Source organism: Patagioenas fasciata, chromosome 3, assembly GCF_037038585.1.
Source record: "Patagioenas fasciata isolate bPatFas1 chromosome 3, bPatFas1.hap1, whole genome shotgun sequence".
Taxonomy (NCBI): domain Eukaryota; kingdom Metazoa; phylum Chordata; class Aves; order Columbiformes; family Columbidae; genus Patagioenas; species Patagioenas fasciata.
This window is the reverse complement of record NC_092522.1, coordinates 21,024,059-21,042,964: the sequence shown is the minus strand read 5'-3', so window position 1 is coordinate 21,042,964 and position 18,906 is coordinate 21,024,059. Positions and strand designations below refer to the sequence as shown.

At 41.7% G+C, this 18,906-nt stretch overlaps 1 protein-coding gene across 1 annotated transcript in view; it reads right to left on the bottom strand.

The window, feature by feature from the left end:
- Positions 1–18,906, bottom strand: part of LOC139827673 (ALK tyrosine kinase receptor-like) — an 81,494-nt gene that overhangs the window by 25,399 nt on the left and 37,189 nt on the right. Inside the window, exons 4-5 of the mRNA XM_071807270.1 lie at positions 17,907–18,007; positions 7,628–7,797 (exon numbers count right to left, since the gene is read on the bottom strand). Coding sequence (XP_071663371.1) covers positions 7,628–7,797; positions 17,907–18,007 — 271 coding nt within the window. The remainder of the gene's footprint in view (positions 1–7,627; positions 7,798–17,906; positions 18,008–18,906) is intronic.

Here is an 18,906-nt window from a genome sequence, read left to right as displayed (position 1 = left end):
CAAAAGTCTTTCATGGCTTGGATATTAGAAAAAAAATGTTATGTGAGGACTGGTGGAAATTACTTCTTATCTGTCTCTTCTTTTGTCCTACTTGACCCCAGGAGTACAGCTAGAAAAAATGTTCCTTAGATGTATGATAACTGGGAAGTGCAAGTTACACCCCGCAGAGTTGAGTGTCAGCTGAGCTTTGAATACAACTCATACAAAGGACTTCTTGTTTTGTTTTTTTTTTTCTTCAAATCTCCTTGAGACAGGTGGGAATTGCTGTACCAGGTGGACAAAAAAACCTAGTTCAGGTCTCTCCCTTGGGGAACCTCAGTGAGGCTGTCTGAAGGGTACAAGTTTTACATAAATTCAAAAACCACTCAAAGGTGACTACTGATTAAATATTTCAGTCACAGATTAGAAATGGCACCAAAGGCATAACAAGTAAGCTTTTTGGTTTGTTTCTTTGGCCCAGCCCATGAAATCTGAATCTAGATGAGCAGTTCCATGAAAGGTAGGACCAAGCATATTCCAACTCAGTTAAAGCTGACAGAAACAGGATAACATCAGAGCTTTTGGGCTGTAATTTTCTTCATTCCTCAGGATCTTTAAATCTTGGTTTTTACTTCAGCGTTGTCAGCATTTGAACTTCATCACATCATCCAGGATTTTCTGTTCAGTTGGTTCTTTTTGCTCACTTTTTTATTTTTTTCCTTTATCCTAACAGAAGACTGGCTCCCTCCCAAAATATCTGGGGCTTATTTACATAGGGAAATACGGAGCTAAAAATATGAAAATACTTCTATAGCTATGTTGGTATAACCTCTATGAGGACAAACTCTTCTGCTTATGTCACCTATTCTTAAGTCTTCATCACACAGAAATGTTAGCTGTTGGGTTTATTATGTCCTCTTCTGTTTGGAAGGAAATAAAAAACATTCTCCTTGAATTGAAGACCTCAGAGAGCCGACCTTGTGTAAATTTTGCAGCTCCCTCCCTTCAGTAACAACTCCAAATTCCACCTAAATATTGTCCCTGGCTCACACAGACATTTCATGTTTCCATTAGCCAGACTCAGGCAGCTGTCTTCATGCTATTATTTTAGAAAAGCTCATAATCACTATTTTTTTTCTTTTTATCAGAAAGATAGGGATTATTAACCAAGATTGAATGTTAATCTCCTCTGTACTCAATCCTCCACACAGTGACACGATCACAGCATGCCTATACGTACAAATCCCATTTCATATCTTGTAATGTTTCGCCTCTGATGGAAGTGATTTCTCTCTCTACCTAGCTAAAATAATTACAGCTGAACCTGCTTGAGATCAAGGTACTTACAGAATGGAGAAGTTTCAGGTCACTAACCCTTATTACATTCAGGTTCCCATTAACTTCTCTGTTACAAATGATGCATTGTTAGCTCACTTCACAAAGGAATACTTACTATTTGGGATAAAAGATATACTTAGGTAGAATGAGATTATTTGGAGAAATACAAGCATCTTAACCAAACTCAGTTACAGGGACAGGATTGTCACACAGGAAGTTACTTAATAGCCAGTAATAAAGGCAGAGATTTTAAAAAGTGTTATTAAAGGCAACCATACCGAATATACACACGTACAAAAACTGTCACAGATACTCTGCACACACTGTCACCAAACCCCCCTTTTTCAGATGAAAAGAACAGTCATCAGCCATCAGCAGAATAACTCTTACTTCAAAAGCAGGACAGAAGCAGACATAGCTAACAATACAGGGCAGAAGAGCAGCAATAGGGCCATTAAAGTCTCACTCTGTTTTTAACAAAGTAATATGGGACCACATTGGAGCAACAGAGGCTATGCTTGTTGGATGGATATAAGAACAAAGAGAGCTAGGTGTAGATGTGACCAATGAATGCATATGTGGTAATGTGGTAACTGAAGGAAAGAAGCCAGAGAGTCATGGTCAATGGGGTGGAGTCCAGTTGGAGGCCTGTATCTAGTGGAGTGCCTCAAGGGTTGGTACTGAGACCAGTCCTATTCAATATATTCGTCGATGACTTGGATGAGGGACTAGAGTGCACTGTCAGCAAGTTTGCTGATGACACGAAGCTGGGAGGAGTGGCTGATATGCCAGACGACTGTGTTGTCATCCAGAGACCTGGACAGGCTGGAGAGTTGGGCAGGGAGAAATTTAATGAAATATAACAAGGGAAACTGTAGATTCTTGCATCTGGGCAGGAACAACCCCAGGTTCCAGTATAAGTTGGGGAATGACCTGTTAGAGATCAGCGTAGGGGAAAGGGACCTGAGGGTCCTGGTGGACAGCAGGATGACCATGAGCCAGCACTGTGCCCTTGTGGCCAGGAAGGCCAATGGCATCCTGGGGTGTATTAGAACGGGGGTGGTCAGTAGGTCAGAGAGGTTCTTCTTCCCCTCTACTCTGCCCTGGTGAGACCACATCTGGAATATTGTGTCCAGTTCTGGTCCCCTCGGTTCCAGAAGGACAGGGAACTGCTGGAGAGAGTCCAGCGCAGGGCAACAAAGATGATTAAGGGAGTGGAGCATCTCCCATATGAGGAAAGGTTGAGGGAGCTGGGTCTCTTTAGCTTGGAGAAGAGGAGACTGAGGGGTGACCTCATTAGTGTTTATAAATATGTAAAGGGTGAACGTCACGAGGATGGAACCAGGCTCTTCTCAGTAACAACTAATGATAGGACAAGGGGCAATGGGTTCAAACTGGGACACAAGAGGTTCCACTCAAATTTGAGAAGAAAATTCTTCACAGTGAGGGTGACAGACACTGGAACAGGCTGCCCAGGGATGTTGTGGAGCCTCCTTCTCTGGAGATATTCAAAACCCACCTGGACACCTTCCTGTGTAACCTCATCTGGGTGTTCCTGCTGTGGCAGGGGGATTGGACTGGATGATCTTTCGAGGTCCTTTCCAATCCCTAACATTCGGTGATTCTGTGATTGTTGTTTGTATGGAGGGTCCCTGTTTCTTCACCATAGAATGGGATGAAAGTTCAGGAATAACAGGAGACAAACAGGTCTCTGGGTACAAAATGTTGCCAAGAACTTTCTTTTTCTTTTTCTTCCTTGATGGGAAAACTAATTCTCAGAAACTCATTAGAAAGATAATCTGAAAGCAGTGCAAGGGAAAGACAGAGCAATGCAAGACAGAATTATTAGACAAGAAGAATGCTCAGCCACAACTGGCAGAAATGCAGCAGAGTGGTATGACTGAGACAACTTCTTTTGACTGCTCTGTTTCCTGCAGCAATTAGTGAGAGGTTCCGCAGCTGCTCTGGCTGCCACTGCGATCAGCACGGCTGAAGGAGCCAGACAGAGCAAAGGGGATCACTCCTGAGGACTGAAACAGAACCCCACATTGGCACACAGGTGAAAAACCAGTGAGCACCAGCCTAGTCCATAAAAACCCAGCAAACCAGTAAGAATGGAATAGGTAAAGAAACCAGTTTAAAGAAAGAAAATATAATCATCTGGACATGAATTTTGACTTGTTGCAACAGAAGGTCACCTTCTGGGGTAACTTAAGTTTGTAGACACTTTTGCATTCTTCCTCAGGAAAGTCACATCCATACTACCTACCTAGTAAGTCACATTTTTCTCTTCCAACATAGTAAAATTCCTCAGTCTGTGTTCAGAAGATCATCAGCAAGAAAATAATTTTTAAGCTCTCTGACCACAATGAGACCAAAAGAAAATTGTTTTTCACTTTCTGAAGGTACTGCCCTGCTAAAAGGACACAGAGTCCAGTCTGCTATCAGTGAGAAGGCAAATGGTGCCACTGCTTATGATCAAAAATGAAGTTTCTAGTGACTTCAAGTAAACTCCTTCTCTCAGCCCTCCTTCCATCTGGCCATTGTTACTTAAGACTGGCTACGAATTTAGCCTTTGTAATGCCAAAAAAATAAACTTAAGGATGAAGGAGGCCAAGGAAGCCTTTCTAACCAGTAGACACATTTACTTTCCTTTTTTACTTCTATACAATCTTTTTTCTATCAGAAGACTGCACTGAGGTTGGGCATGTTGCTATTAATAGTTGCCATTTGTTAAAAAGTTCCTCTCAACAGAAGTTACAGGGAAATCTCTAAAGAAACATACAGGTAGAGTAGAGAATATAGTACTTAAAAGACCAGAGTTGGGCTGGGCTGGCTCATGTGAAGTCCACTTCAAGGCAACTCCAGCCAGGCGGTAGATGGACCCACGGAACATTTAGTCTACATGTCACTCCACGTGGCTGGCCTCAGCTTCTCCAAGAGAGCAGAAATCAAGAGAATTAGTATTTGTTTCTTAAAGTAATTTTTTCCAGCCAGGCTTCAGCCTGTTAGAGCTAAACCTTTTCCACCTTTTCCACTGTCTGGAAAAACAGTTGTTAGGTGGGCTGGTGGCACTAAGCATCAGCCTACAGCCAGCTCTAGAGAATCACTTTGTTACACGTGCTTGCAATTTATCTATGCAATATACCTTAACCATACTGTTAAACTAACAAAATGTCTAATTATTAGCTACACAAATCATTCATCTTCAATTACATGAGGCTTCTGTTTGCTCCTGCTGTCACATTCCCATGACTATATCATTATTAAAATTCAAACTCACATTTACTTACTAACTAAAACCAAATGTATAAAAACAGCAAGCCCAAACTATCAACTACGACAGAGCTTTCAAGACCGTCTCCTACTTGCATATCTGTGAAGGTGAAAAAGAACAATTCTCAACAGACTCATCTCTGGAAAACAAATGGTAATCTTCCATCTAATACAACAGTTTTACAATAACACAGTTTTCTACACTACTCTCAACCCAATCACTTTAGCACTGCATTAATGTGTAAATTTCAGTATGCAAAAATTACCAGTTCCCTGGCTTTCACTAATCTGTGTTGATTATCTGATTTGTCCTTCAGGGAGGGGCAGGTGACTCCATGGGGGCCAAATGAGGATTGTTAGTTCATGCTGAGTATATTTAAATGGCAAGTTAAAATTCAGCACCTCTGGAGACTTTGCCTTTTGCCTCTGGTAAGCACAATTTGTTCATCCAGCAGCTCAAGAAGCTCTTGCCCACAACTGGCTTCATTGGTGGTGGCTGCTTTGGTGGCACATCCTTCACCAGGCCCTTCACCCTTCCTTCCCCCCTCCACAGAGGACACCGAGCATGTGGAACTAGGTTACAGCTCCATTAACCTCCACAACACATGAGCAAACTCTCAAGATGAGGAAGAATAGCTAACTTTGGAAAGATGTAAGAAGCCAGGACTTCAGCCTCTTTAAAGGCCATGCAAGAAAGGAAAGACCTCACACAAGGTGACATTGCAACTGGATGATTTTCTAAGGATCAGATGGGAGGAAAGAAGACAATCCTTTCCTCATCGTACTCTTGGAAATGAGGAATGTATTCTGGGTTGCCCAGGATAAGGCAGTGCTAGAAATCTAACATCCCTCAGTCCCAATTTAGCATCTTTGTCATACTCCTCCCTACTTGCCGTTACTGCCAAATCACCTGAAATGTTCTAGCTGTGATTTTTTGCCAAAACATAATTTCCCTGAACAGCCCAGGGGACATAAAACATTTAAGAAATGTCTGTTTCTAAAGATAGAGCTGATCTAATTTCTTGGAAGTCTTCCTAATGATTCTTTGAAGTGCTATAAGCCAAACATGGAAATTATGGCTAAGCAGCTTTTGAACATGCATGCTTTTGAGCAGTTTTAGAGCATATTATCTTGTTATTAATAACACTTTTCATCCAGCTTCCCAATTACAATGGAATGTGCTTTAATTATTTGTGGAACTGGCATACTGGTGTGCTTTATTCAAGAGCTTTACTTCTGAGGGGTGATTTAAAGTTTAGCTCCTTCTGTAGGAATATCTGCAATATCATACTTCTAACGCAGACCCTCACAGCTACTGACACAAGAACCAATTAGAAAAAGACAGACACAGCAAGCTTTCAGCTGCACCAGCATTGCGTTCACATCAATTAAACACTTCTTACAGTTCAATAAAACTGCCATTTATCTCCAAAGTATATATACTGCAGTCTTCCCTGTACCATTTTGGTGTACACTTCCATGGAGTTCGTTCTTAATCTGTACATCAGTTCATATTTCCTAAGAAATGGGTTCCAAGATGATGCAAAAGACACCTGAAGTATTTCCAAATCTCATGGAAGATGTATTCCTTCTCAGGAAGGACTGGTTTCAAATAAATCAACCTCAGATAGAATTCATTAAAATAGTGCACTTTCTGTGAATAAATACAGACAAAACTTTTCAGGAGACACCAAAAGTTCAAAGATTTCCTTGCTTATGACTTAACCTCCCATGTAGCAGTTGGATTTGTGATTCTACATGAACCTGCTAGCCTGGCTTCCAAGATCAAAGTAGTCTCTGCTTGACTGTGCAACCACAGAGTATTTAAAGGAAAGCAATAGTACAAGAATACAGAATAATTCAGGTACAAAACATTCCCCTGGCAACATTAGAAAATAAATCACATAAATAATAATGACAAAATATACCATTCTTCAAAGGAAACACTGAATGGGAATGAAGCTACCAGGTATTTTTACAAATGGTGCTTCAGCAGTGGCTGCACAATAAGCCTAATGCTGGTATTTTTTAAATCTTTGACGCACAATATTAATTATGCATTCAGGACCAAAGCGTTGGCAGTGTCCTTGTATTTGCAGCCTACGTGCATCCCCAAGAGCCAGCAAGATAAAAGACATATTCATACAATGTTTGTTCAAACTTCTTGTAAGGCAAACTATCCCTTAATGAAATCCATTATTTCTAGGGCACAGATTTCCAAAAAGACAAAGAACACTAGTGCTCATGACACAGATTGTAGATGAATCTTACAGCCTAGGGGCCAGGGCAGCAGGAGGTGAAGTATGTCTGTGTCTTCTCTACAAACACCAGAGGCCAGAGCACACATAAAAAGTAAACAGTGAACAACGGAGTATTCCCTTAAAGCTGAATTGTAAGAAGCAGCTAAAACAACACTCTTTAAATAAGCATATGCTACCAGATTAAGCATATGCTACCAGATAAACCCTTTGTGCTTAAAGCCAGAATACAGACGTAACTGAGACAGACTTTTATTAAGCTGAGCCTCCTGCTACAGCTAACACAAAGGTGTTCAGATACATCCTTACCTGATTTTCAGCAGGTTTTTCTCCCATCCTTTTAATCCTCAGATCTAGACACACTCAACACTGGGGACTTTGATACCCAGAAAAGTAATCAGCTGTGCAGCTCACATCCAACTTTAGCAAGCCACGTAAGATGATCAAACACACTACATGAAGCAGTATGTGAGGAGAATGATTATTTCCAGTCAATGAAACAGAGACACGTAAGTTTAAGCCCCTTGCTGTATACTATTCAGAGACCCAGTTTGTGAACCAAGACCACCACTCAGGAGTTCTAAAATTGAGTGCTTTGCTCTAACTACTCAGTCATTCTTTTTCTCCACCTGTAACAGAAGATACCTCCTGGGGACAAAGCGCTGCTTCTCCCTGTGGGAGCCACTTCCAGGAGCGCTGCTGGCCATTTCCATTGCCAGCTAGCTAGTGATGGAATGACTGATCACCATGAAGGAGAATGATGAGGAGACTCATACCTATCCAGAATATCTGGGAGAGGTAAGATCATCCACTGCCATATTCCCAAACCTTCGCTGTTATCCACATGCCAGAACGTCCGGCTCTGTTCCGTTCCTGTCTTGTTCTCGACCAGCACCAGGGATATATTTCCCAGCAAGACACCATGGATGAGCCATGACATTCGTAGCTAGAAGGAAGAGAACATATGAGATTAAAACTCACAAAGATTATCCAAAAGTTAGCAAAATTCCCAACTCTTCTTTGACTTCTTTGTTTTCCAGTCACCAAAAAGTTGATTCTTCCTCTCTTATGCTCATGTAAACATTTTAGAAAACTCCACAGATGTGGAAGCTTGTAATACTTAGTCACGCTATTTACTGTTGGAACTACTGGGCTTTTTTCTAGGTAAAGTTGAGCCCAAAACACCTGCTTTAGCTTTCACATATTTGTCTGCAGTTTTAAAGGTATAAGCTAATACTTCTCTTACCTACAGTACAAAGATCACACTCAATTAAGATGCCACCTAAAAGATTCAAGTTAAGACTTACCACTTTTTCAGCAATAAACTTATATTCTTGCAGCAGCAAAATCACAAGGAGAATAGCTGCAAGAAGCAAGCATCACCAGTAATCAAAACTTCACCCCCCAGATACTCTTTTCAATAATCAAGTTTTTCCTTACCTTTTTCCAAGTTTCTACAGACTTTCCAATTAAAGTTCAGTAACAATGAGGTTTTATTAATTAAAATACCTTAGGGAACTGGATTTCTAACATTTTTTTATCAAGTTTAATCTAACTGAGTCCAGTTCTTTGCATTTATTCCCAAATGTAAAACTATTTCATGTAGTTTTCTCATTTTATGACTGTCTCTCCCTCATTGTATTAAAAGAAAAACAATCCCTTCTGCATCAGGCTAGTCTCAGAATCCATGTTACATGAATATAGTCTTCTAATTTTCTTGGGAAGCAGACAACCTAGGTCTTTGTTAATGAAGAGCATAAGTAAAATACACATATATATTACATGCAGGAGCTGGGTCTCATCTCAAAACCAGTAGAAGTGAGAATGCTGAAGGAATGAGTTTATTAAAGGCACATTAATTATGGATTTTTGGACACAAGAAACTGTTCAGCACAGTATCAAGCATCTATGCATGTTAAAAAATAGGTCTCTGGTTTGTAATACTTCAAAGCAAAGACCTAAGTCAGGAGAAATTAAAATTATATTTTACACAGGGATATCTGATAACATTACTTACTTCCTTGCTTGGATAGCATAGACTATTCATATCCATTTCCCAGCATAAAACATAACTGCTAGATTTTCCTTGCTGTTCCTATGTCATGGTGTAAGTCTGTCCTGGCAGATAAGTCAGATTTAGGGGTTGAAAGGACAGAAATTTTGCTTTTATTCTTAGTTTATGCTCACAGTTCTGAGGCGGATGAAACAAAATTCTGAGTACCCATTATATTAATGATCAGTATTGAATTTAGGTAAACAGTGCAGTTCACCTGCTGTCTGCAAAGCTGCAAAACCAGCAGTGACTTTGAATTTGACGATGGCAGAGACCAAAAAATCTAGATGTGGTTCCTCTCTGTATCCAGTCCAAAATTCACTGCACCTGCCTGGAATCCCTCCTGCGTGTGAACTGCTAGTGCATATGACACAAGCATTGATAAGGTGTACAAACTGATATGCAGGTATGGGTCTCTGAATCCATCCCATTACCTCATTTTGATCACAGATGTTCAAGACTGACACGTAGGTTTTCAGTAGTCCAACAAACTACCAGTGGGGCCTACCAGACCACAGCACGTCTGGGACAAGCCACTGCTCAACTCTGACTACCAGCTCCCTCTCACCCCAAGTTTGGGAAAGGACTTGTGGAGTCCCATGTCCATTTCCACAATGTCAGACAGTGGAAACCATGGGATGAACTGTGAGGATTTTCACCTCGCAGACACCAGAGAGAAAAAGTAGAGTTGAGCAGGACTGCAAAGAACTGCTTCAGACCTGACACGAGGTGATGGGCAGGAGGCAGCTGGGGGAGGGCTGAATTCACACCCACACATTCAGCAGAACCACCACCAGTGGAAGAGGCTGCTGACAAAGGTTTATGGTGTAGGAGGCTGATGCCTTCAATCTTGATATCTGCATGGCTGCTCCTAACTCTTGGTGCATACATGATCCTAGTGTCAGGTGACAATCAAGATTAAATAACCTGTTGGGTATTTTCTACTTTCAAGGTTCTATAAAGTGAGACTACTGAAATTACAGTGAAGATTGCTCTTGCCCTTAAATATCATTAGAATACCTTTCAGATCCACTTCAGTAATTTCGCTCAAGAAAAAAGTTATTTTTTTAAATAACTTTGGAATGCCAGTGGACATTTAAAGCACTAATCTCAGTTTAAAGCAACTCCTTTTACTGAGGGCCCATATGCGAGGCACTTCTAGGATCCTAATGCCAACTCTGCTGTAATGCACTATGTGAAATTTCTCATACAGGTAAACTGGAGCGACTTCACTGTGCCATTTTGACAGTTCAACATTTGAGAGGTAAAGACCTGAAGCTCCTACTATGCAGGAGCTTTCAGACCTCTGCCTCTTCTGGAGACCTGCCAGGCAGTAAGAGCCAACATCTGCATGGTCAGGAGTGAGAAAAGAGTGAGCCTTTGATAGCTATTAACGTAACACTAGAGCAAAAGCTGAAGCAATTGAGGAATTGGAATGGATGCCTTTGCACACATGTCAGCTGTTTGAAGGAAAGACATAGCTGGCATTAGATGTGGGAGATCAGCTCGTTGGCAAAGTGCAATATGCAGAGTCTAATGAACTGGCTCCGAGTGAATCGACTGGCACTGTGTCCAAATGGGCATTTTTGGCTGTGATTTCCATGGTTTCTGAGCTTCACAGCAGGGCAGTCCAGGTCTTTTCACACCTGCTGAAGTGAACCAGAGCAGATGATGAGCTGGATGCCATAGTAAAGACTTACGAATGGGGCTGGCATTCATTCCACACAACATGGCATCAGCGGTGGCAGATGGTACTACATACACCATGTGGCCTGTAAGTAGTGCAGTGGCACAGTTGGAAAAAACTGAATCTGGGCTGTTGGTGGCATACTCCTAACACTATGTTATCAAACATCTTCCTCTGTGTTAAACCAGCAGGACAATATTCAGAATCTAGAAACATCACTGAGAAATTAATTAAGCATTGCAGGTAGACATTGGCTCAACAGCACCTTGTTTTCTGGTTTTAGAACTCACCATAGCTGGCGATTAGCTGTTCAGATGCAAACCCAGTGACTCAGTCAATGAAATGCTCTAAACTGATTTGGGGAAAATTGAAGGGAGAGAGAGCCCATGGTAAATACACAGCATACTGAGGCAACTTGGGTCAGACAGCCATATGCACTATACTGCAAATACCATCTGGAAAGATGCCTTCTGAGAATCCCCTTAGCCTCTGACTTTGTGGAATTTCTGAAATGACAAACAGGAGACCAAATTCACCCAAGAAAGAGCAAAAACCTAGTCCTTGTCAATATGAACAGGACTTGGCAGGTTTAACAGAGAGGCGAAGAAAAACAAGGAGGGCAGATTTTCTAGCACAAGTTGCGTAATTTCAAGAACACCTGAGAACTGAGACTTGTATTTTACTTTCTTATGCACAAAAGAAAAGAAACACTCAGAGCCTTCTGGGTAAAGCTGGGGCCTGCTTATGCCTGTGAGTTTAATGGCCAGAAACACTCCAGTATGAAACCAGTGCTTAAATGCCTGACTGAGAACCAACGACACACATTCACAGCAGCATAAATACAAAATTCCCCAGTGGCACTCCAGAGTGTTGCTGTTTCTTTTCCCTCCCTTTCTGGGTGGCAATGCCCCGGGCTTTTAGTACAATGGTGCTACCTGGCAGGAAAAGCTAGTTATCTGTCTTTAGCACAAATAACCAAAAGAAAGATAAAAAGAAGAACACACTTCAAGCATGTCTTGGAGTAAGGTATTTTTAAGAAGATGGAGAAGACCCTAGAGGCATCCTTCTCCCAAGGATCTGCAGCAGTTGGATCTCACTGGTGGTTCTCTTGCTGCCCACACCCCAACTCTGCATGACAGGCTTATATCTTGTGAGACCCCACATTACTTAGTTCTCATACCCCCAGTCGTTTCCTCCCATCTATCATCCTTGCTCAAAGGAATTCCTCAAAATTTTTCTGACCAGGACCTGTGGAATTCTGAAATACAGACACTTTTTCTGAAAAACGTAACTCTTGTATTGGGTCTTCTTCATGGGACAGGAAACAGTGGAAGTTGTTTTCAGATGTGAATGCCCTGACTCAATAAATGAAGTGAGACATTAAAGGAGCTTGGAAAACACCTAATTGTTGAATAGAAACTGAAGTTGCAAGTTGGAATACAGTTTACACAGAATTAGACAACAGCTGCGGGCACCTTTGCCAAGTCTTAGTAAGTTTTGTCCATGAATATGAACTACGTTTGAGGCATGAAGTTTATCATATTGGCAATATTGTTTTTCTTACTAGAAATGAGAAATGGTTGCACACAACCTAGGCAGGCAAAAGAACCTTGTATTTTGTATGAACAGATTTTCATGCTATTTATTCTCGCATTATTTCCTACTTATATCTACTTTCATAAAATCAAGAACTTGATAAAAGCACCTACATTTCAGGAAAAAAAAAACAACAACATAACAAAATAGAGATGACGACAAAAGAGAAAGAGAAAATGTGCATAATTTTGCTGCCAGAGTAGCGTGGACTGACCGGGCCTTAAGAAATTTTGGATATTATAGATCATCTAATCCAACACAGAAGCCAGGTGGCAAAGGAAGCTAGAAATTATACAGGCAGATAACAGTGAATAAGCTGTACAGACTGTAAAAACAACACTTTAAAATAAAAAAGGATGCTAACAACATTCTGCAAAATAAAGCACATGAAAGGCTGCCCTAGCGGCATATCCATGTTGCGTTTTTCATGCTCATAAATGTTCTGAGTCAATGTTATTACCATGTATCCTTCTAAGTTATTTAAAGCTTAAGGAATAGAGGAGAAAAAGAGATACACTCTGCAGGTGTCAGCATGGGGCTCAGAATGCACTCAACGAATGATTTATATTATTGATTTACATGCTTTCTATGCTTTGCATAGAAAAGAAAACGGAATTAATAACCACAGAGGATGAAAACATCTTTATATCAATAAACGTGAACAAGAGGGCAAACTTCAACTATACTGTTCTATATCAACTTATTATATTTATTTTCTAGAGAGAATATGTTTACATTTGAAAAGTAATTTCAGGTTTAAAAGAAGTCTGGCTCAGTTTAGTACTTACTTACATAATGTAATGGTGGCTTTCAAGAAATAGCTAGTTGAAATGTCAAAATAGTATCAGAAAAATATTTTCATTTTTCTAAACACGGCCAAAGGCACAAAGCTCTTTTACTACCATAGGAATCTGTTTTCATTGTTTTTCAGCAGACCTATATCCTCAAAAATGTTTGACCCAGGATTTAACAGAACAATGAAATAATGTGGTTCCCAATCACAATGTAGTCCCTCTTGCAAAGGAGTCACCTTTCTTGGAGATGCATGTGATAACATTTAAGGCTAATTTCAAGTCCATCACCATTCAGGCAACACCATCTCTGTTTTCATTCTCCTTCTCTATTATAGCCTACACCAAAACTGCTTGCACAGCTTTTATTTCTCAAATAGGGCACTAAGGTCGATCGCAGATTCCCTTGTGCTGAACAAAGTGCAGCCTTTTTAAATATCAGTTTCCTGACTGTTCATGTTTCTGCAGTGACTTTCAAACGGAAGTAATAGTCACAATGCACCACAAAATAAAACCTCGCAGGACAGATACAACTACTGCTGCCCAGGCAGGTACACACTGTACCAAGCCCTCACAGACCGCAGCAGTCCTAGACATGGTTTCCTTATTTTTATGACAGAAGCCCAAACACTTTGGGAAGACACAGTTATGACTCTGATGATCTGCAGGCATCACCACATCCTTCAAAACCTGAGGCTGCAGACAGCAGGGAGCATCTCTGAAAAATGGAATAAAAAGCGAGTCAACATGTGCGACTCGGCACTTGTACAGCAACAACGCTGGGGCTCAGGGAGATGGGACTGCCTCGCTGTCCAGATGGGGGGCCAGAACTGAGTCTACAGCTCCCACACGAAGGTGAGCACTCCCTGGACATCTGCAACACTTGTGTCAGTTCTCTGACACCTTTGCAAAGTACTGAGAAGTAGGTGGCCATCATAGTCTTGCAACTGTGCGCACCTAGGGGTTATATGCTGTGGCAAAGCAATTTAGTTTTGCCAAGGGTGGTGTCTGAGATGACAGCACTTCCCTTGGATTTTAATTGCAATGTGGTTTCCCAGATTCCCAGACAGGAGTACAGCTACTAACAACACACATATGGATTTATTCTTCAAAAAGAGGAAATGTCTAACCACTTCATGATCCTATTCGCCCTGTCAGCCTTGTGCAGGCCAACTGATTCCCACTCAGAGGAGGGGAATCACAGTGTGAAGAGAAGGGGTGAACAGTGCCGCATTTTATTACTCAAGCTCTATAAATTCTGCCTTTAAATCAGGCCACTGTTTGTATTAATTCTTCGCACTTTATGTGCATCCGCATGCTCAATTTCACGTGCTTTGTTTCCAATGAACTTTTACATGTGGGTTAAAAGGTTTTCCCTCTTGATTACTGTGACTCAGTTTGGTCACTCAAGCATTTCCTGAGCTTTTTGTTGCATCTCCCCTTTCTGGCTACTTCTGGGTAATCGAGCATCTTTTCATGGACTACGCGTACCACTTCCTGCGTTCCCCCAAGATTTAGTAGAAGTGCCACAGTTTCCCTCTTCCATATAAATTGGATTTTAAACACACAGTTAGTGGGGTCAACAGGCAAAGGACTCTACTGAATGTGCAACACAAAAAGATAACAAGGACTGTCTGGACTGCAAACAAGAGAGATTCTTTGAAGCCAGGATGCTCTAGCCAAGATTTAATAAAACAACAAAAAGAAAGAGAAAAACTAACTGAACCAAGAACAAAGGGCAGCATCACAAACTAACCGCTCTGACCTGCCAAAAGCACTGAAGAACAAGAAAATGAAAACATAAAACTGCTCAAAACAAACAGGAGCAAAGTTCAATACAAAGCTACACAAAAAACACAAGGCACATTGGGGCCAATCCCAAACGTGTGGGAAAGTATAGGCTGTGTGTATTACTGTATCCCCTGAATGCATTTTTACCCTCATCTCATCTTTTGATACATGTGGGGCAGTACAGAGTGGGTCAGGCTGATTTCTCCCTTTCTGAGTTAACGAGAAGCCTCCCACAAGGGATGGGAAACGCCAGGGGAGCACAGCCCAGCACGCTCCCCGTGACCAAACCCAAGCCAGGGAAAGCACAAAGATGGATGGTTGTGCTTGTCCTGTGCTTAGTGGCAACACATACACCAAAGATCACCCAGGCTCTGGAGTGCCCCCAAGCCAGTGTCAGCCCTGATGCAAACAGCTGCGCAGAAGCTCAGCAGCGAAGATGTTGGGACCAGACCACCCCACAAGTCTCCAAGGTGTGAGTAGTCATTTTTTCAGACTATTCAGTTGTTTTTGTTGTCAGTCTATCACAGTAGAAGATTAAACAGCCACGCTGAGAGAGAAAAAACAAGCCTGAAGCATTAGCAAACTCTTTGTGGCTGGTACCCACTGTAGACTGCTTGACTGTTTCCTTATCAACATTGAGTCCTGCTTCCATGGACATTCTGGCCAAAAACCAGCATCCTCCAGCCTGGTAAACAGCACTACAGCAGGTAATCCTCCTCACGCTGAGGATAAGTAATCAATTCCTATGCACAGCTCAGGCTAAAAAGCAGGGTGCCAGCATTTGCTGTGGTGGGTGTAATTGTCTAACATGACTGGATAAAATAAAAGCCAGTTAAGGGAGAAGGTGGAAAAATAGTAGCTTTTGGTAAACAGTGGGTCTAGCAGTGCCCCAGAGCTTCTATGTGGCAGAGAGAGAGGAGTCCAGATCAGCAAACTGGGAATGTCTGCTGGGCTCCTTTTTGCTCTCCTGTTGCCACTGGGGCAGGCACGCCATACAAGGAGGAGAAAGGGTATTAAATGACAGGCTGCAGGACAGCCTCCATCATTAACATATATTGATGCAGGATGTGAATCTGAGCTGAATCTCTCTGGGATGCTGGAATCAGCTGTCAACACCAGCCACTCTGTAAGTGAGCATGCAAGGAGAGCAAGCAGGTATCTGAAGAAGCATGTGAGCCGGATCAAATACAAGAGGGAGGGCAGGTTTATGGTTCACTCTGACTTCGGCAGAATAAATGGGTCTAATTCACACACACTTGCTGATATCCCTTCGCCACATGAATCATGAGAGGGTTTTTTGTCTGTGGGATTTCAGTTGCCAGAGAATCTGTCCTGGTTGTGACATGCCAGGTGGAGCTGTCAGCAGCGACAGGTAGAAGAAAACTCATCTTTTAATGCCTGAACTTGAGCCAGTTCAACTGAGAAGTGATTGAGGGTGAATAAATACAGGACAGCACTATGTATTTTCACAAGCTCTTTTCTGACTATAATTTCACTATAAGGAAGTTTGTTGGCACCTACTGGAGGAATAAGTGCATAGGGTGGAAATATCTCCTTTCTCCTCTTGTGTTGTGCTGAAAAGTGGAATTAAATTATTCTGCTCACAGACAGATTGTTCCAGTAAAATAGAACTTGAAGCCACCAGGGGCTCATTGAGAAGGGAAGCTTTTACACTATATGAAAAGGCAAGAGACAAAACCCTTGCCAAACTCCTTCACTCTTTATTACCGACAGCTGCAATGCTGGATGCGTGCGGATGCCTTTTAACTGCCAAGGGGAGTGACGGAGGTGGGATGGCATGTGAGCAGATGAAATATATGGCAGCTTCTCCCCCGACGGCAAGTTTAATTATTTGCACTGTTGTATACACAAGAAAAAAAAAATCACATATTGGGAAATCATTCACTTTGCTTCCTATGTCAGGTGGATTATGAAAAACACTCACTCTTCCCGGTCCATAGCAGAACAAGGCCTTAAAATATTGAGAACCTGCATATGCCTTTGTCACAGAAGGGAGGAAAAACAAGGTAGAAAGTATTTCCTAAAGAAAGAGGACATTAATATATCAAGACAGCAAACCCAGACGAGCTTTGCTATATGAAGAGAGATATCCAACAGAAGTGAACCAAACCAAACTGTAAGCCAGAGAAACATTTCTACGTGCTTTCATTCCAGAGGACTTTCTAATGCATCCCTTCTCGTCCTTTCTGCATTTTAAGATCAGTGGAACAGAGAGAATCTGATTATTTTGTCTGTTCAGTGCTCAGCCAACAAACACCAGACTCTGCTTTGTTAGGATCCAGGAGCTTGTGTAATACTTCAGGGTGACCATGCAAGATGTGAAATGGTCTAAGTCACCAGGCATGGTTCAAAGTCCTATCAGTGATAATACAATATGTGAGGCTATAGACTAAAGCGATGCAGACAGGTCATCTTTCTGTAATCTGCAGTTTAAGGGTTAAGTACAATTGACTCAGAAATGACAACCATTTGTGTAGAGCTGGCAAGCCTCGATATACGTGCTTACATTGATGTCATAAAACTGTCAACAGCTTTTCTGCTTGAATAAGAACCTGGTTCCATTCTACATCAATTTATCTCTGCTGCTGTTAACTTCAGTGCACCTATGAACAAGGCCTACGGGAGGGTTGGTAGGCTTGAGGAGCAGCTTGAGGAGCAGCTTGAGGAGCAGCCAGCTCAAATCTCAGCTGTGCTAGAGGAAGCATGCACTGTATTTTGTGAGCAGCTCAGGGGCAGCCCTGAAGCCTACGCTTTCTCAGATCTTGCAAATACAGTGTTTGTTCGTACAGTAAGCTTCTCCCTCTTTGCGTTTATGTCATGCTGGCTGCAATACCCTTACAGCAGATACACCTAATTATGAAGATTGTAATACATCATGTGAGGCCATACAATGAGGACAAGATACGCTAAGCTTTTCAGAGCGCATTTTGTAGCATTTCAAGTAGATAACCATATCTTTCACCTGCACACAGAAGCATTAAATTCATGTATTTTACAGATAAGCCATCAGAGAAAGTGGTTGCTGTGTTACTGACCCAGTGCCTATGTTTGAAAACCAGAGTCAAGCACACAAAAGCTCTGTAAGTTGCAAAAGAAAAGGGAACATTGGGACTTGCCTCACAGGGAGAGTTCCTCAGAGGAGCTGGAAACGCAGTGCTGGTCATGACAGTGTTTGCTACTGCAGGTGCTTTGCTGGTGTTAAGGAGAAGTGCACAACCTGGATAAAAGAGCAGGAAGAAAGTCAAACTGCAGCATTCACCTTCTGGTTTCGGGGTTTGTGAAACGTCCTCAGAACCTATGTTAGCTGGTTCCAGCTACAGAGAGCAGAAGGCTTTTTCAATTTACAAGGGATGCAGCTTCACCAACCCAACAAACATACTCAGGAAACACACTTAAAAAGTCTGTCTACCCCCTACAGCTATCTTCTTTTTTTCTCCATAACTTCAGAGTCATCATCCTTGCAAGGCTGAATAACAAAATGTATCTTTTATGAAAAAAAGGTAACTTGAAAGAGAATATTTATCTTAGCCAATCCCAAAACAAAATACAACTGTGGTAAGACACCACCAGAGTAATATCAATGCAGCTGGAGGCCTCTTTAGTCCTTTAATCACTTCTTGTAAAAAGAGGAACAAGGGCAGTAGTAACACCAGGGTTCCTCCTTGGCAGCTCTGCATGAAAAGGTGTGTTATTTGCATTATTTCAGCTCTGCCCCCCCCAGCTCAGGAGGGTACCAATACTTAGAGTCCAGTTATTTGGGCTTTCATTGAAATAATTGCCTCTACAGCATAGACAAATCATGAATCACCAGCACTTGCCAGCTTTCCACAGTACTCCCTTTCTTTGCCTTCATTTTCACCTGTCCTTCTGTCACTCTGTGGTCTGAGCCATCAGATGGCACAAACGCACCGTAGCCTACACCAGCTCACACAAAAGTAGAGAATCTTTCTCTTCATGTTTCACTCTGAATCTAACATTCTAAAGCAATGTTTGGATTATAAACCACCAGTTTTGCTGTAATTATCCATAGAAGTGGAACTCAAGGGACAATGGAGCAAAGAAAAGAAGAATTAGGAAATGAGAAGGGGAAAAAATAAGCAGAACAGGGAAACATAG